This window comes from Zingiber officinale, unplaced genomic scaffold (assembly GCF_018446385.1).
Source record: "Zingiber officinale cultivar Zhangliang unplaced genomic scaffold, Zo_v1.1 ctg134, whole genome shotgun sequence".
Taxonomy (NCBI): domain Eukaryota; kingdom Viridiplantae; phylum Streptophyta; class Magnoliopsida; order Zingiberales; family Zingiberaceae; genus Zingiber; species Zingiber officinale.
Window position 1 is genome coordinate 1 of NW_024589830.1, and position 19,591 is coordinate 19,591.

Here is a 19,591-nt window from a genome sequence, read left to right on the forward strand (position 1 = left end):
CAAAGAAACAGAATCTCAATTGTATATTGATGATAATCAAACAGTTTTTAACGAATTTTATTGTAAAGAAGCAGATGGAAGCAAAAGAACATGGTAAACTAGAAAATTTCAGCATATCGTTTCTATAATTAGCTCTGGTTCTTCCTTCAGGTGAAACAGTGTACTGGGTAAATATTGCACAAACGATGTCCCATGAGCTTTTGATGCATGGATTAGTGAACAAGGAACCACTTCTCCTACCCGTCTTATGATGCTGAAGGAATCAATAAATCAACCACATCCAACCAAATCGAAAACGCAGAAGAGAAGAAAAGAACGACCTTCAGCCAGATACGAACCCCAACCCGACCTCCTACGTCTTCCGGCGGAGGAGTTTTCTCCGCTTCCTCAACTTATGCTTGTTCATCTTCTTTTTCCTCTTCTTCTTCACGCTGTCAGCCCACATCGGCGCTGGGTCCCTCACAAGTGCATCGTCGAGTTCGGCGGCGGATCCGCAAGGTAAAGGACCATAGATAGGGCCCGGAAGGAAGCAGTGAGGAAAGGATGGGTAAGCGTGAAGAGGGGCGCAGTCGGAGGGCGTCGGCGGCGCCTCGCCGGCGGGGGCGTCAGGGATTGAAAGCGCTTGAGGTGGGATTTTGAAGGGGCCAGGATCGTGGAATAGGTGATTGTCGAAGGAGGCTAGAAGGCGGAGCGGAGAGGGAGGGGCGGTTTTCTTGAGGAGGAGATGGCGTAGTACACCCGCCGCCATGGGAGAGGCAGAGGAGAATGCGAGAGGGATGCGCAGAGAAGGGTTTTGTGAGTCGGGATTGCCGAGTTGGTTAGCTGAACCATGAACGCAAATTGGACCGGATCGAATGGACTCGGGGAACCCAAATTCGGGTTTTTTTTTATCATATTATTTTCTTTTCATTTTCTGCAAATTTAATTCGGAAATTATTAATCCATTGCAAAATAAACCGGTCCATTCCAAACGAACCGCACACTCCCTGTAGCTACTCGCCTCGGCTCAAGATTCCGGCCGGCTTGGCTCGTTTCGCATCTCGACACGTCGCCCGAATCCGCGGCGACCATTCGCGCTGCTGGCGGCCAGATCACGCGTGGTTCGCCTACCCGGCTTGTCCATCCCCAGTGGGGCCCGCTGAAACATCGAATCACGAAGTAATGATGCTGATGGGTAGGTCTGCGGAGGTGTCAACCAGCAAACAATTTGAACTCGGAGCGCAGAGATTTATACTCAAGTGGTCACCTATATCTACGGGCTTCGTAGAAACGTGGGTTCGCTTCTGATGTTCAATGGATGAGAAGGTATTGATAGGAGTAGACGAAAACGAAGTATGTAAACAAGTCTACTGGAAAGTTAAAAGATAGTCGGTTTCTCTTTTTCCTAGAAATTTCATGTAGTTGTATTTTGTTTTTGTATTTAGTATTTATTTATATTGTCGGCCTATTTTTGATCTCTATTTATCATTTGCTAAGCAGTTAAATCAACCGACCACGACCGGATCCCAAATCCCTCGTCTTCATTCTTCTTCATCTTCATTGTTCGGTGACAGAATCGCCGGATCGAGTTGAAGGCGGTGGATTTGGAGCACGCCTGGGGGCTTTAGGGTTTCAGATCCGCCTTTTGTCGATCTGTTCCAGGTTGTCTCTTCGCATCCTTCTCGGTTTTCCATTTTACCTCGCTCTTTCTGGATTCTATAAAAAGACTTTATTCCTTCATATCGATACGTTCTGTTTCAAGCGAGCGTGGCCGTAAATTTGTGTGCGTTTAAAGGCTGTTGGTGATTGAGAGGATAAGAAACGATTCTGCTGTGGATTTTTTTTTTCGCAATTGTATGTCTGTCTGTACCATGTTTGCGAAGACGTTTGTTTTTAGATATATTTGATGTGATTCTGCGTGGGTGAAAGATCGTTCGTTGACTGCTGTTCTTCCAAACACTTCTGTGCGGTAGCGGTGAAAATTGCAACCCTAACTGCATGGCTTTGACGATAAGAGAATTTTTCATTATATTTTGGAGAGAAATGGAAATTGAGGCCTGTGAGAAGATCTCACTTCCAGGAATTAGTGTATGCCTCCATTCGCCATTCAAATAACTCTTTTAAACTAATATACGCCATGTATGCATTTTTAAACGTGAATATCTCTAAGCTATTATGTTTTATTTAGTTTCAAGTAAACTTCGATAGCTATATCAACTGATTATACAATTTTTTTTAATTATGTGGTTTTCTATTGATTCAAAATTAACTTTTTGTTCCATTTCTTTCTTAATTAGTTGTTTTGTTTTTGTTTAAATGAGAAGATAGATAATTTTTTTGGTTCATAAATCAGAGCTTTTTTTACTAGTCTTACAATACTCAAGTGCTTTGCTGTTGTAAGCATCAGACAAAGTGTATTTAATAGTGTATTTCTATTTCAACTAATAGAGATAGCTTTCTTTGATGGCTTCCCATGCAACCTTGGATGCTGATATGTGCAACACTATAAACTTGGACACATTATCTCATTGATTTATTTATACTGTTCCTAACACCCGATTTTTCTCATAGGCTGTTGCTCATGGTATGTCAACTGTGATGAGAACACTTTACTAGATAATAATTATGTTACCTGCCAATTAATGTCAAGCTTCTTTCTACTACTAGTATTGTGGTGGCTTTCTGACATTGAAGTTGAAAGACAAAAAACATGGCAAAACCTGGAATTGGTGGCCGCGGGTAATTAAGTTAGCACATTATTTCAGATATTTCATCATTTGCTTGAAAGAATCACAAATATGGCTCACGTAATATCTTGTTCTTTGACTAGCAGTACCCTTCCTAGAAAATCAAATGAGAGTATGAGGATTATTATTTCAACTGTCATCGGAGTAGTGTTTGGATACTTGATTGGCATTTCCTTTCCAACAGTTAGCATAACAAAGGTAAAATAAATAGCTTAGTTTGTTATTTTTTATTTTGATAACCTAATATCAGATGAAATATTTTCGTCTTCAAATTTGGCAGCTTCACTTTCCTCCTAGCATTATATCTTACATTGAAGATAGGAACTCAGGCATCACGACCCAAACTTTATTGAACCATGCTTTGACAAAGATGAGAAACAACTCTACATCAAACTCTACTGATGCTTTAAAGGTCCGTTGCTCTTTAGATGGTCTGATACTCATATTTGCTATCTTTTTAATCCATTGAGTCATTTTCGGTATTATATATTTTTTGATTCTTTAGATAATTTTGTAATGTCAAGCTAATCTTGTGAGTCTCAGGCAAAAAGGGAAAAGTTAGGTAGCAGAATTGTATGGACAATTATCTTTTGTCAATCAATAATGAAAAACTACAAGTTGAAGGTTTGTAGTTTGTTAAGACTGTGACATGGATAATGCTGGATTTAGTAACTAAAAGGAAAATCACTTGGATATTAAGAGAATACCAGTTAGAGTGGTGTGACATGGTATTGACAATCAATTCTAGTTCTACAGGAGGTACATGAGAAACGACATTGACAATTAACAGTTATCTAGCCATCTATCCTGAGATTACATACTATTTTTTCAGTATGTTATCTAGTGTAGTATATTGTTTTCCATGGCTCTTACTAAATTCTAATTATCAGTTACCGCTCACCAATACTTTATTATTTATATTTGTTACTGACTTGATAACTTTTTGCATATAAAATGCATCCTAACTTTACACTGTAGTCTCATCATCCACATATAGGTGGCAGAATCTTTTAAAATGAAAAAAACTCTTTTCTCTGTTTGATTTCCTTAGTTGATGAAACAATGAAAAGCTATGTTCATGCCAAGAGATTTGATATTTGTAACATATTGCATAATTTTCATCATTGATTCTTATACAGATTTATGTTCCAACAAACCCCAAAGGTGCTGAGAGATTACCACCTGAGATAGTTGTGCCTGAATCAGATTTTTATTTACGCAGATTATGGGGAAACCCAGATGAGGTAGGTAGTTTGTTAACTATATTTAGATACATATATGAAGTATATATTTGACAAATTAACAAGGGAATATTTGACAAATTAACAAGGGAACCATTGAGGGCATGTCTGCTGTAGTGTGTCCCTTTTCTTTTGTAATCCGTAATTTGCATTTTTATAAATTCTTAACTAATCTGTGAAATTATTGTGCAAGCTGCATTATTTGTATAAAAAAAATATGTGAAAAAAAAATTGAATTTTCTCCATAGTTTCTTGATGCATAGCTTCAGTATAGTCACTGGTTAAGAAGTAATTCATCAATGTAATCATGAATCTTTTGGCCAGATTTGAATGACCATTACAATACGCCAACGTTATATTATTGAATTTTTCTCTCTAATGTGTTTTTCAGCATGTTTTCTTATATAAATTGGATGTATGAACATCATGAGCTTATCCTGTATTCTCAATCAGGAATCAAGAGTATATTTTATAATGGTAGACCAAAATAATAGCCCGTGCGCATCTACTGAATTTGTCATGATCAAGTTTTTTTTCCTCCAACATATGGATAAATTAGATAACTTATTGCCAACTTCTTTATGATGCTACCTCATATGGCATGGTCTTATGAAGTTGTAATTGTTTGCATGAAATGAACAGGATTTGACCATACGGCAGAAGTATCTTGTGACATTCACTGTTGGATATGATCAGAAAAATAATATCAACGCTGCAGTTAAAAAGGTGAAATAGTTATCTATTTAATAATGTTTCTACTTAGAAGACTCTGAATAAGCATTAATTATTATTTCAAACCATGGTAAGATATTAGATGAGCTAATAGGATTTTTAGAATAAAAGTACAAGTGGCATGTTTTCCAAGTTTAGCTATGTTCAGTAACGATGCTACTTATATCCGGTATGTATATTAGTCACAACATTGTTTGGTTTCAAAACTATTGTATGCTAATGGTAATGACATAATTGCTACAGATATCATATCAGTGTAATTTGAAGGATAATCTCAGACTACCATGTAGGAATTCGTTGTGGATCTGTCAATTTATTCACAGAAAATGCACATTTATTTCAAGCATTTGATTCATTTAGAGTTACTGAATGTGTACAAGTAGAACTTTGATCACTTTGGTAGAATGTATTGCTGTTGGTGGAAACATTGAAGAAAGGATGATGACGCAGGCCTGACTCTTAATTGTTTGTCAATAACAAACTGCACATGTTTACTTTTAACATTTTCTCTTTGCTAAATTAATTTTTGGAGTTCCCTTTTTCTGGGGTCTAACTGGACTTGGTTGAATATGTTGATCTAGGGAAAAGTGTAAATCAACAGATTTAAAGTTAAACACTGAAATACGTAAATTATGCTTCAAATAGGGAGGCATTGTCTTTACAAATAAAACTGAGGAAGCAACATTGATTGAGATGCGAGAAGTTATCAAATTGAGATTCATTGATCCAGTTTAATGCAGCATTTACATACATGTAGATTAGGCATCCTTAAGCTAAATGGCAGTATAGCTATGGGATGATGACTGTTGTAAATAACCTTATAATCAAATGATGCTCAAAAGCAAAATGAACGAGGAGACAACTGTTTCCACACTGCCTTTAACTATAAATACTATATGTAGATGACAGGTTTTCGAAAATGATAACAATAAGAATAAATCAAAAATGAACTCCAGGTTTAGTTTGCAGGAATAGCTCTTCCATTCTTGATGAATCTGTCTAATGCCATGAAAGTCTAATGTCATGAAATAGCTATTCCTGCATCTCTAAGAAATACTTATTTCTACTCTATTCATTCCCCAAGAATAACCATTCTATTGCTTCTCAATTCTTCACTGTTTTGAGCATTAGATAATCTGTACCTTGATAATATGTTGGTGATTTTTAGTAACCATTGCTGAAGATGTATTAGAGGACTTGTAGCTTGTTTCTTTTCTTGAGCCCTTCATGTTTTTTACACTATTGGAGGAGCTTTCTTTTGGGATTCACTTGGTCCATTTTAATTGCCACTGCTAAGGAGCTACGGTAGTCTGGAAGGTCCCATTTTTCTTAGCATAATTTGCATTTCACCACTGCTTGATTATGTTGGCTGCTTTGATATTGTTGATAAGTTATAGAATCTCATGTATCCAAATGGAATGGTTTTGGCTTTAGATTTTGACTATGTTGGCTAATTGAAACATTGTTGACAAGTTAGGGAACCTCATATATCCAATAATTTCTTGTTTCCTATTGCTTATTGCATTATTTGAGGATGCTTTATTTTTCCTGCAGTTTTCTGAAGATTTTACAATATTGTTATTCCATTATGATGGCCGAACTTCTGAATGGGATGAATTTGAATGGTCAAAACGAGCTATTCATGTAAGTGTCAGGAAACAAACAAAATGGTAAGAGAATAATTCTTTGTTAATTTTTTATTTTGTTTTTTTTTCCATGAGTAGAAATTTGGCATCTTTATAGCATCTAATCAATTACTTCATAATTTAATCCTGTTATTATATGTTAGGTGGTATGCCAAAAGGTTTTTGCACCCTGATATTGTGGCGCGATATGAGTACATATTCATATGGGATGAAGACCTTGGGGTCGAGCATTTTAATGCTGAAGAGTAAGTAAGATTTGTTAACCAGAACGTTCATGAAAGGGTGATTTAATGGCACTATTTTCATTTTAGGTATATTAAATTAGTCAAGAAGCATGGGCTAGAGATTTCACAGCCTGGTTTAGAGCCTAACAGTGGTCTAACTTGGCAAATGACAAAGAGAAGAGGTGACCGTGAAGTCCATAAGTAAGCTTTTTGAGTACCATTTAATGCAAAAATAATTGTCAAATTGTTATCTGCCAGTTCAGAACTTCCTCAATTGTTTTTTATTCTAACCACTAATTAATGGATGACCTACCCGTTTTCTCTATAGAGAAACAGAGGAAAGACCAGGCTGGTGTTCTGACCCTCTCTTGCCCCCATGTGCAGCGTATGTAATATTTTTTTATTGGTGAATGTATTTTAACCATTGTCTCTCAAATTTTATTTTTATTTTTCTGACCAGATTTGTAGAGATAATGGCAACTGTATTTTCTCGGGATGCATGGCGATGTGTCTGGCATATGATTCAGGTAAAATGTTGATTGTCCTCGCTGTCCGCTACCATTTACTATTTGTCAATCGTCCTTGCAAATTTTCGTGCTCATCCAGACTCTCTCATTGTAGAATGACTTGGTTCATGGATGGGGCCTTGATTTTGCACTTAGAAAATGTGTAGAGGTAAGATGCACCTTTTGTACTTATTTTTTCATTGGATCTCTGCAACGACGAGACTCATTTACAAATGTGTAAAAAGATTAAACAATTGGTTGCACCCAATTATGCATTCTCTTTTCTGATATTTTTCCCTTTTTTTGTGTGTGATTGTCCTCTGTCCCAGCCTGCTCATGAGAAAATAGGAGTTGTAGATGCTCAATGGATTGTTCATCAGGTGGTTCCTTCACTCGGGAACCAGGTAAGGGGACGCAGCCCTACTTCCTCTACACATTGTCAAGGTTACTACCACATTTATGCTGTGTTGCTCATCATCTCGACTTCGCTATTTGATTTTTCAGGGTCAAGCAGAGAACGGCAGAGCGCCATGGGAAGGGGTAAGTAACTCCCACCTCATAAACTGAACAGACATTCCTCAAATATCTTAGTGGTGATAATCAATGAAAAATATGACATGAATAACATGTTTTGCACAGGTGAGAGAGAGGTGTAGAAAAGAGTGGGGTTTGTTTCAAACCCGATTGGCAGAGGCCGAGAAGGCATACTACATCTCCAAGGGCATCACTCCCCCAAACTCAACGCTTGTTTAGATTAATGCGTCATAGCAGGTTTTGCCTGGGTTTTATCGGATTAGTAGAGTATTTGTTACATCTTCTCGTGTAGATAGACGTGCTATTTTATATTGATCATCCATTTTTTGAATTTTATCCTATGTACCATTGTTCTTTCTAGCTCATACTCCTTTTCTATTTCTTTTTCCTGAGCATCGATTGGTAGGAAAAGCAATGATTCTCTTGATGGGGGAAGCATCGTGTACTTGTAGTTAATTATATTAAAATTAAGATATCAAAACGATAAGGTAAAGATAAGTTAAGCAGCTTCTTGAGACATTTTTCTTATATTTTATTTTTGTGTGCCCCTCCTTATATCAACCATTCGTCCTGCTGTTGTATTAGAAGCAACATGCCAACATTACGAAAGTCACCTCCTATCAATATCTCAAGACACTCAAACATAGAGATTTTTCTAATTCCAAACACATATCAACACAATTATGGGTTGCAACTTGCAAGCATCAAATCCTCCATTCACGTTGCAGAATTCCTTGAGAAACTTCTTACAGAGAGCAACCTCAACATTATTCTCATTTACATTATCGTACAACGTTTCTATCACCTCGATCGTTACAGAAACAATGCGGTAAGAAGGAAATGCGTTATCAATCTGCTCTCAACCTCCCTCTTCTACTGCTTCCTCTTTTCTTCTTTTCGTACTTCCATTGCCATCTTTTCAGTCTTCTTCTCATCGCTTCCTCTCTTTTTCTCATGCTTTATTTCCCGGAATCTTTTCTGCTGATGGTTAATTACGCCTTTTCGTCACCAGAAACAATCGAAAAGATGAAATTTTTATCAGTTGCACAGTCTGATAGTGCACGCCACTGCTTGAGCCCAATATTTTAGCCTTGCTTTTACTTCATCTGGATCATCTCCTGCAGCAAAAGTAAAAGAAAATGAATCAGATGAGGATGAGCGATATATAGCTACCAAATTAAATCAAAATAAGGGATGTGAACAAATAAAATAAAATCGAGCTTTTGGTTCATTTCCCTTAAAAGGGGGCAGAAGAGTAGGAGCCTTTACCTGGGCTAGCGATCTTCCAGTTGGCGACGAGAGGGGACGACGGGGATTCACACAGATCCAATGAATCGCCCGAGGAGGAGCGATCCAGCGAACGATTGTGCTGCTGCTCGTCCAGGAACCTCTGGCTCATGGAGTAGCACAGCTCCAGAGCAGGGAGCGTGTTGCACAGCTCGGGGATCTCGTCGTAGTTGAATCCGAACCCTAGGTCGAGGCAGCCTTTGAGCTCCTCCAGGTCCTCGCCCCTTAAGCTCTTCGTCCTCGCGACCCCGTCCGTCCTGTCTTCGATGCCGTCGCCGCCGTCCACGTACCCCTCTAGCGTCACTCCTCCGCCGGTCTTCCTCCGCCACGTCTCTTCCTGCTTCAAATCCTTTCCCCAATGGATCCCCCCTGCATCCTCTTCCTCCGGCACCGCGATCAACGGCTCCTCAACCTCCTCCTCCTCCTCCTCACTCTTCTCCTTGGAAGTAGGGATCAAGATCTCTCTCTCGAACGAATGGCCTCCCATCTCGTCTTCCTTCCCCTCTCTCTCTCTCTCTCTCTGGCTTCCCTTCCCTCTTTCCTTTGATGCTCATCTCCGTGAGCTTTTAAATGGTTGCTTCGCCAATGATGATGTGCGTGAGATGATGGATGGCCATGAGAAATCATGCATGTGATCATGATGATGGTTGCGGGGGGGGGGGGGGGGCGGGGCGGGGGGAATCAATTTCACACACCACTGATTAACCACTGTATTACTAGACATCCTGTGGGCGAAGGTACGTTGTCACTGTACACATTGACGTCCTGTGGGTCCCTCCCAGATCCTCAACTAACATGGAGGGTACGTTTTCACTGCACACATTGGCATGGCACGGGAGTTTCGCTGGCTACAGCAAACGACAACCCACAGGGCGAGCGATATCTCGAACGGCTCCATGATTACAGGAAGAGGCTATCAACCCCGACTATCGAACGGCTCCAGGCAGGTGAGGAATCGAGTCTTCTCACAACGGGTAACCGCAAGAGATTTTTTTTTTTTTTTCCATTTTTTAGCGACGTGTTTGCTTTACCCGCCAATTCACCTAAACTGTCTCGTGAATGAATACTGGCGGGTAACCTACTGGATACCCGTTACCCGTCCACGGCCGTAGGGATGATTCGATCAAATTTTTTATAATTTAAAATTATTTTCCAATAATGCTGAGCCGAGCCTAAAATTATCTCTGAAGTAGTTATTTAAATTTAACTTTTTTAAAATAAAAAAACTTCAATTTAATTTGAGATATTTGATATGTTATCATGGTTATGTTTAATTTTGTTGAGAGTTTTATAAGGAAAATCTGAAACGAGGTCGGATTTCTGTGAGATATTTTGCGTCTGGGTTCAGATTCGGGGAATTTTGGATATAGATTCGGGTTCAAGGATGGGTATAGGAATGTTATCTTCATCCCCGAACTCAATCCGATATGACAAAGTTTTTTATTTTTAATCGGGGAAACTCATCCTCATCCTATGAAAATTAAATCCCTATACATGTCTTCATCCCCGCTTCAATGCCCATTGACTTGGGGTTAATGGGCATTTGAAGCGAGAATGAGGTTGAAGATGGGGATTTAATCTCTGTAAGGATGGAGGCAGGGATTCCCCGATTAGAGGGGGACGGGGATTGGGACGGATTCAAGGGCGGGAATATCTTTCAGGGGCAAGGACGAAGCAGACAAATCTGTCTCCCGTCCCATTGTCATCCCTATATATGTTGGTGTCACTAATATTCAACAGCAATGAATATTTTCGTCACTACCATCGTCGCTATAAACTTATTGTAAACCATATTTAGCAACGAAAATAAAGATTTCATCACCAAGATTAATAACATGAGAACTATCACTAAAATAATCCTAATCGACATTAAATTGAATTATTTTTTGGGACAATAATTAGAAAATTCATCTCTAATATTAGCGATGAATTAACAAATTCCGTCGCTATGGTTTGCAAAATTAGTGACGAGGTTTAAGACCTCGTATGAATTCACCTATGCTAACAAAGTTATCAAAAGTCATTGCTAAATGCAATGGTTAGTGACGAATTCCGATAAATTCATCTCTAATGACGATGGTTAGTGGTGAATTCTAAAAAATTTGTTGCTAAACACGATCGTTAGTGATTAATTGTCTATGATTCATTACTAAAATCAGTGATTTTTAGCAATGAATTTTAAAATTCTTCCCTAACCATATTTTTTAAAACAGAATAGTGTTCATTTATATTCATATCATGTAGTACAAATATATAGATTCACAATATCACAACTCAACTTCACAACATTCACATTTCTAGATCATAAACATCATCAAGTGTACAACTTTAATAACAAGTAACAACAAAATTTTCACAACATCAAGTTTGCATCATCAAATTCACAACTTTAACAAGAATTTCACACCATCAAATTCTAAGGTCGAGGAGGAGGAGGAGCTGAGGAGAAATCAAGTATTGTAACACTCCAATTGTGAACCGGTTAAGAATTTATTCAAATATATCTTATCTTGATCTCATTAATTTCAACTGATCTTTAGTGATTACTAATTGAACTCGGGTGCTTGTTCACTTTTCTTCTGTGTATCTATTAGTCATTGCTCAGTGGATTTAAGCATTTCATCCAATATTGTGTTAGTTAATCTGGATGAGGAGGTGACATTCGAAAAAGTAGACCTAATTGACTTTGATCCACTTCCAAATACTCTAATATATTTAGAACAAGTACCGAGAACTTGATCATAAAGTGTATTCGTAAATAAGACTAAACCAATGTCATTTTTTTTTTTTTTTAATCTTCTTGTGTTTGAATATATTCATCACACATTCTCATCATGTCATCGTAGAAAAAACAAACATGTTAAAAATATCATAAAGAAATTATGTACAGTTAAAAATAAATTCACTAAATTGGGTCATACGTATGCACAAGTTAATTTGATCAAAATTATTATTTAAGCATCAAAATAATCCTAAAATCATTACCAAAGTATCAAAATACCCATAAAATTATCATCTAAGTATCAAAATAATCCTAAAATTAAAATTAAAAATACTATATGAAGAGCTACTGTAATATGGGAGAAAAGATTCGGAGGAGTGGTCAGAATAGTATTAGGTTAGAGCAGGAGAGAGAACAATCACTAGGAAAAAGAATCGTCATAGCAGAAGAAGGGATCATCAGGGGAGAGGAAGAATGGCCGAAGCTAGAAAAATCCTCAATCTACCTCTATCCCGACAGGATTTGTTAACGTATTTTAGGGATAAAATTAATTTAATTCATCACTAAAATTCGTAAATATTAACTACGAATTTACTCATTGCTAATATGTAAATATTAGTGACAAATTTAATTAAATTTATAGCTAATATACATAAATATTATAGATGAATAACTCCAAATTTCATGTCAATATTTTTTTATCAGACAATGCCCTAATAAATTAGTAGCAATTATTAAAATTATCACTAATACTTTGATTATTTGCAACATATTATTAAAATCGTTACTGATAATTGAATTATTTGAGACGATATGTTATTTGGTCGCTAATAAAATTATTTAGCTATGAACTGTTATTTTGTGCTAATATTTATTTTTATGATTTTTATAGTGTTTCTACTAACCATATAGAAGCACAAAAATTTTCTTTTAAATTTTAATTTATTGAATGACTTCCACTTTAATTATTTTAAAAAGAAAATATGGGTGAGAAAATTATTGCCATGAAATAATCTTTTTGTGACTATTTTACTTTATTGATGAAAAAGGAAAAAAGTTTAAGTGGCATTATGCTTGTGATGTGAGGAAATGCACGAGGAAATTTAAGTGTCTGTGTGGAGGGACCATCTCACTTGTGTAGGCAGTGAAGCAAAGGAAACATCCTTTTCGTTGTCCCATCTCCAATTATTAATTTGATTTAATTCATCGTCTCAATGGGCTAAACTAGGAAGTAGGAAGTCCCGGGGCTAGGTTGACGTGGTAAGATACGTAAGTTGTTATTCAAATACTCATAGTTTGAACTCCAATTATGACGTATTTATAAAAAATTTTCCTTCGAATGGGTGGCGTAACCAAAGGATGCTGAGTTTCTGGGCTGACCATCGCGTACGCTTCCTGATTAACTCTGATAATCGATGAGAAACTTCTGTGGAGTCGAACCGATCATTCCAGAGATAGTCAATGAGATTAACTGAGATTATCATTTTTTAAACTAGGAAGTAGAAAGAAAAGTTAACATGATTTCATTAATTCAACAACCAAATTTATTGTTCAATTCTTCTTTAAATGGAGGTCTATAAGCGGAGTACAGATTCTCTATCCTGAAATCATATGTCTTCTTTGTCTTGTTCATCGATTAGACGGATTACATCATATCCTTGAATATTATACACATTTCAAGAATATCATGATCGTCTAATCGACAAAAAATATAGAAACACATGATTTAGGGAATATAGGGACACATGATTTTAGGATAAAGGATCCCAACTACTACTAGGGACTAACTTGATTAATGTGCTAATTACTTGTTTACTTGAGTAATTAAGTAGAGCAGCGGTTCACGGTGGTTTTATGAACCGGTTCGATCAGTGGACCGGTTTAACGTAGCGATGATGATGGCGTGACATGGATGGATGAGCATGGCGGCATGGCTCATGTGCAGGGAACAGGTGGTGGGCACCTACCCACGTGGCGGGTAACTATCGTTCAATAATTGGAGAGAATTACCATTTGCCACAGTTTGTTTTTCCATTTATTTTATGCAATTTATTTGACTATTTGGTTTATTTAATAAATTATTTAATCATGGGGATCGCGTGAAACCTGCTACTAATTTTGTCTTCTCATGAGACCACGTCACTCCCAATGAAAATATGCCATGTTAATATTTTCCTTTTTCTATGGTAAAAAATAAAATTAAAATAAAATAGCATGCTATCATATTTTAATGTATAATTATTTAATTAAGCTTTGTCCAAATGTGGTAAAAAGATGAATCATCTGTCCCAGTGTCCTCATCAATCCGTCCCTAATCTAATACGGAAAAGGTAAATTACAGATGACTACTAGCCATTAGTACAAATGACCAAGATGCCCAAATGAATTATATCATTGTCAAATTTATGGTCTATTCAACGGTTCTAATAAATTTATTTTGATCATGGCTCTTGATTCAGAATCATCCGTTTATAATTCATCATGATTTAAAATTATTATTATTTTAAAAATTATAAATATCTTTAATAAAAAGAGTATTATGAACCTCGTAAATATTGATGGGTCATCAGTAAGAATAATTTAAAAAAATAAAAAATAACCTCTCTCTTAATTATCAGAATCATCATTCTAATGATCAAAATTATTTTTACTAATTCCCTCTAAATTTTAAATCAACTTATTATAATAGAGTTGAAAGAAATTGTTATTTTTTTACTCTCTAACTCTTGTTTCAGATATTAATAAGAATAGCTATATAGTAAAAAAAATTATTAATTAGTTATTAAATAATTAATTAATATATAAAAATGTCAATAGATTACTTTAGGACATTAGAATCAACTTCAAAAGCTAGATTCAGTCCGTTGGTAGGTTTGGCATTCTATTTAATCCTGTTTGAAGGTACGAAGCTAGAAAATTGAGGAGGTGATAGTTCCGTTGATTGGATGAAGACCTCACTTCTCTCTATAAAATAAAATCAAAATCAGGAAAGACGGTATTTAACATTGCCCCTTCGACGTTTAAGTTAGAAATAGAAGAAGAAAAGAGTGAAAATACTAGGGATCGAGATCCATCTTGTCTTTTATCATGATCATTTGTCTTCCCCTATTTAATGATGATATTAATTACCGACAGAAAAAATCTTTATCTTAATTTTTTTCTTATTCGCTTTTATTTTCTGTTTCCCTTATTAATTATAGTTGTCTTGGCTTTTTCTCATTTTCTCTTTCCCTTATCTAAAATACTCATATTTTAATGTTATTGTACTAATTATAACCATAATTATAATTTAAAATAAAATTATTCTATTTTTTTTTTTAAAAAAAAAGTATGTGTGCAAACCTATTATATTAGATTACTTAATCAATTTCATTAAAGTTGCTTAAATTTAATTAAAATAAATTTATTTTATTGTATTATTTATGACTATAATTTATTGTACTAGTGCTAAAGTCATTTTAACTAATTTAAAGTAATTTTAATTAAGTTAGTAAAATTATTTTGATATAAAGCAAAGCAAATTTAATTCAACTGTATCTTATAATAATAGAGCTTAAAAAAGCACACTTTTAACAAAAATGATACTAAAAATAATCTTTTTGATTTTTTTTTTTTGCCTTTTTTTAAGTCAATTTTGTAAAAGGTATGGTTGAACCTAGAATAACATGGACCAATTTAAGTCTCATCAAGTTAGGCTAAATATTCTAACATAATATGAAGTTTTATAATAATATTATGTTATATGTTTTTTTTTTAAGTTTTAAACAATTCACATAATTTAACTGATTAAAATTTTATTTATTTATTTGTAGCTAACCGGTTTAAAGTTTATATTTAATAATTTTCAAAAAAGAATTTTGTTCGTCGAAGCCCCTATAGCTCAGTGGTAGAGCGTCAGTCTTGTAAACTGAAGGTCTGTAGTTCGATCCTGCATGGGGGCATTTTTTATAATTTTATTCTATATTTATCAGCTGGCTCGATTAAAAAATTCATGCGTGAATAACAAATTCGGCGTGTCGTATTATGTGAGGAGATGTTGATTTAAAAAAAAAACAAATCCATGCGTGAAAAACACATAAATAGTTTTTTTAATTTAGAGTTTAGTATTTAAGTTAAAAAGAAATTAAAAAAAACACAGAAGAATTCATAGACGAATGGAGTAACAAAACTCTCTCTCCATATAGAGAGACACACACAGTTTGGCTTTCCTTGAAAAAGAACACATTTATAATTTTTAAGAAATGAAATAATACAATATATATTGTTTATGATCACAAGGAAAAATTCACCACAAATTAAATTTATTCTTTATAATCTAGTAAACAACGTGCATGATCGTATGCATGCTAATGGCCTGGGCCTTTGGGACTGGAACCAGAAGGCAACCTCTCCATCAATGCTGCCATGGCGGCCCTCACTTCCTCATACATGCTTCTTTGCTCATTCGCCACGTTCGGCATCGGCCTTGCCGCATCGACTCTCCGAATACCCGATCTAGAAAGAAGTAAGATAGCGATGAGCGCAAAGACTACGAGCACGGAAGTCCCTCGAGCAGTGGCCATGGCGGAAACAAACACTTTACCGAGCGACTTAAGCTGCAATATCTATGGCTAAAGGTAAGCATTGGATGGCATATATAAAGCATATAATCAAAGATGGGTAGGGTAGGTGATGCACATGAGGAAGTAAGAATTCAAATAAGTTTTGGCGTCGACTATAACGCGTAGTAGTGAGACTAGGGAGGCATAAGACAAATTTGACTTTTCAGTGGGTTGAGGGTCGTTCCAAGGTGTTCATATTTGACACATTGTACGCTGCCGCCACGAGTGTTTGAATATGAGAAGAAAAATGTGGTGAACGGAAAATAGATGAAAGGTCTATTATATTGTATCCAGTTTTGTTTTATTTTATTTTGTCAGAAACTATTTCAACTATTCATTGAAGGTTAGTCGACCATAATGATCAAGTCTAATCTGAACCAACTTAAACTATCCATCCAACCTTTGTGCCAAATAAAGAATTTTTTTAACAAATTATTTATTATTATATTTTATCGCTAAGGTGTAGTGTAATGGTAAAAACACTGATCAGAGAAATAATTAGAAGGACCAAGATTAAATCTCAATATATATTCACTTGAACAAACTTAATATTCACTTGGTAAAAGTTTGTTAATGTTCGTTCAATATATATAAGATTAATTAAACAAACAAACAAACTTGAACAACTCGTTAAACTAAATAAACAAATTTGAACACATATGTGTTCAACTCGTTAACGTTCGTGAACAATATTCGTGAACAACGTTCATAAATAATATTCACGAATCATATTCATTAATAAAACTCTTTTCAATATGTTAAATAAATAATAAAATAAAATAAATAAATAAATAAATAAATAAATTTAAATTATCAAGCTCAATAACTAATCAAATAACTAAAAATTTCAAACAATCAAACAATCAAATAAACTTGAATTGAGAGCTTGATAACATCTAACCGAACCAAGCTCAAACAAAGATTGAATTGATAGCTTGATAACATCTAAACGAACCAAGTTCAAGCCAAGCTTCAAACAAGCTCAAGCTCATAAAAAATAAATCAAGTCAAACTTGAACACTCATTTCAAAAGCTTGGTTCATTTTAAGTTCGGCTCGGCTTGATTACCTTATCAAACAAACTTGAACACTCCAAAACTTAGCTCAACTCGATTTGTTTACAGCCCTATAAGCCGAACCAAAGAAAGACCATCTACTTCTTACAAACAAAAACCTCTGTTCCTCAAGAATATTTAATTTATACTAAAGAAACGGAGGCTTAATTAAGATCAGTTAATTTTCGAACACCAGAATAAAACACAACATAAAACATGAACCAAGTGCACGCATGCACTCGACAACTATTGATGTATTCATTTAAAGCATCAGCAAGGAAAGTTCGTATCTTCCAAGTAGAACTTCTTGCGGCAGGGCCTGAAGCACCTCAACGGATTCATCTTGTGCAACTTCAACCCAGCGTCGAATACCCGGCCGATGATCTCCGCCACGATCGCCTTCCCTACCTTGCTGGCCTCCTTCAAGTTCCGGCGAACCCTGCCCTTGAAGGTCTCCCTCACAGTGAACTGGTAGCTGCGCAGGTACGTCTGGCGTTGCAGCAGGTCGCTGTGACGCACAGTTGTCAGAAGAGGTCGTCGGCCAACATAGTCAGTGGCCGGTTCTGGCTCCGGCCAACTGAAGTCCATAGCTGCAGCTTGTGGAGCTTAACTTCGGCGTGAGCTATAAAATATGGGATGAAGGAGTATCTTAATGTCAGTGGTTGAACCTAAAGGGTGGTAGGTGGCAATTGTTAACCAACTCATCTCTTTTCAGTGTGCTATGTGCACGTAATTGATGACTATGGCCTATGTGTTCCTGTATCTTTGCGTCTTAAGGATTTTAATTGCTTTAATTTTATAAATTTGGATTAGTAGTTCATCTCTTTTTCTCAGATAGGTACATATACAAATCTTGTTTTTTTGCTATAAGGTACACACACATATATATACCTTTTGTGTGACACTTGCCAAACTTGATAGAATACTTTACTTAACTCATCAGACTAATCAAATGGGACAAGTGATTCAAAATTATTAAAATCTTAGCAATTCTATTAGTCCAATCAAATGATGACAATCATACAGTCAATCATGCTGCAAGGGGTAATATATGGCTAGGTATAGTGAGGATCGTTAATGATAATAGTTCCAAACTATCATAGTATTCATGAAAGAAGATAATAATGATACATAAAGATTGAGTATTTGTGGGTATTCAACCCATTTAAGTGGAATTTAAATACCTGATTATGCTTAATAATATGGTCGGATCAAATTCCAGAGAAGCTTAAATTTGCTTTAAAATACAGGTTATCTAATCTAAACAGATACAAATTCGGATAATACTTGGAAATATAAATATCAGACTCCCTGTCGTCTCAATAGTCAGTTCATGGTTTTTCATGTTGAACTGGATGTCCTTAATTAACTCTATATTGTGCTCTCTTTCCTAAGTTAACTAGTTGAACATGTTGAACATTGTGGTCAATTACTTGAGAAGTAGTAACTCGAATTAATAATCTTAGAGAAAATAATTTAATAAATTCCATATTGCTTTAGAATGCCAAATATGATTTATAGGAATACAAAGTTTGCACTGTGTTTATCCTTTGCCATGATATATAACTATTAAGAAAATCGCCTAACAAAATGGATGAACAGCATCAGTAAATCCCCAAAAAATAGGAAAAAATGATTAAGAAACTAATCAAGGAAGCTGAAGATCAAAATTCTGCATTTCCCAACTCAAATCACAAGTCCAGTTAAAAGAGGATTGCGTAGATACCTAAACCAAATCGAAATCCTCGTTAGTCCCGAAAAGAGTTCCACAGTTAGTGCCAGAATGAAGCCAATCAAGATTAAAAAAGATCGAACCTCGAACTATCATCGGATAAGAATCATAGCCAGGTTAATAGCAGATGCATATACAACTAAAAAACTAGATGACACCGAATCAAAATGCATCATTGAATAACAGAGAATAATAGGAGAAAAAGCGAATACCTGCGGGCCATTAATCGGATCAGAGGCGATAAACTCCTCGACATCAGCATCGGACCGCTTGGGGAGAGATTCATTGCGCCACCAAAGTCTTTAAGCTAGAAATCCGAGAAGGCGAGGCTGCTCTTCCAGTGCTTTTTCACCTCCTCAAAGTGCCTCCGTAGGAACCCTAATGGCGACGAATCGGACTTCTCTCCCATCGCCGCCTTTTTCGTAGGTCGCGGATCTCCGATGGGTTTGCACACAAGCGAGAAGGTAATTCGCCTTTTCAGCCTGCCCCACAAAGTTTCACATATTCCCCTCAAAATGACCTTTATTTATTTTATTTTTATTTATTTTCTCAAATACCCATTTCCTATTAACAAATAAGTGTTTTA

At 35.8% G+C, this 19,591-nt stretch overlaps 2 protein-coding genes, 1 long non-coding RNA gene and 1 other non-coding gene across 6 annotated transcripts; 2 read left to right on the forward strand and 2 right to left on the reverse strand.

Annotated features, from left to right (window-relative positions):
* The first annotated feature begins 1,479 nt into the window (after positions 1-1,479).
* On the forward strand, positions 1,480-7,969 carry LOC122036147. 2 transcript variants are annotated; one of them, XM_042595366.1, is made up of 16 exons: positions 1,480-1,641; positions 2,551-2,563; positions 2,647-2,718; positions 2,813-2,924; positions 3,007-3,138; positions 3,866-3,970; positions 4,610-4,693; positions 6,254-6,369; positions 6,489-6,590; positions 6,657-6,770; positions 6,898-6,954; positions 7,030-7,096; positions 7,191-7,244; positions 7,405-7,479; positions 7,580-7,615; positions 7,715-7,969. In XM_042595366.1, the coding sequence occupies exons 3-16, from the start codon at positions 2,690-2,692 to the stop codon at positions 7,826-7,828; spliced, it is 1,197 nt and encodes a 398-aa protein (XP_042451300.1). In that variant the 5' UTR covers positions 1,480-1,641; positions 2,551-2,563; positions 2,647-2,689; the 3' UTR covers positions 7,829-7,969. The 2 variants fall into 2 exon arrangements, with proteins under 2 accessions (XP_042451300.1, XP_042451301.1); XM_042595367.1 differs by lacking the exon at positions 2,551-2,563.
* Positions 7,970-8,297: 328 nt separating this feature from the next.
* Positions 8,298-9,445, reverse strand: LOC122036148. The gene is made up of 2 exons (XM_042595368.1): positions 8,879-9,445; positions 8,298-8,727 (listed from the first exon to the last, which is right to left on the reverse strand). The coding sequence occupies exons 1-2, from the start codon at positions 9,381-9,383 to the stop codon at positions 8,648-8,650; spliced, it is 585 nt and encodes a 194-aa protein (XP_042451302.1). The 5' UTR covers positions 9,384-9,445; the 3' UTR covers positions 8,298-8,647.
* Positions 9,446-15,487: 6,042 nt separating this feature from the next.
* TRNAT-UGU lies at positions 15,488-15,559 on the forward strand. Its single transcript has one exon. It is a non-coding gene; the product is annotated as a tRNA-Thr (tRNA).
* A 219-nt stretch (positions 15,560-15,778) lies between these two features.
* Positions 15,779-19,509, reverse strand: LOC122036196. 2 transcript variants are annotated; one of them, XR_006127333.1, is made up of 2 exons: positions 19,218-19,509; positions 15,779-16,222 (listed from the first exon to the last, which is right to left on the reverse strand). It is a non-coding gene; the product is annotated as an uncharacterized LOC122036196 (long non-coding RNA). The 2 variants fall into 2 exon arrangements; XR_006127332.1 differs by lacking the exon at positions 15,779-16,222 and adding an exon at positions 17,348-17,895.
* Between the last annotated feature and the right edge of the window lie 82 nt (positions 19,510-19,591).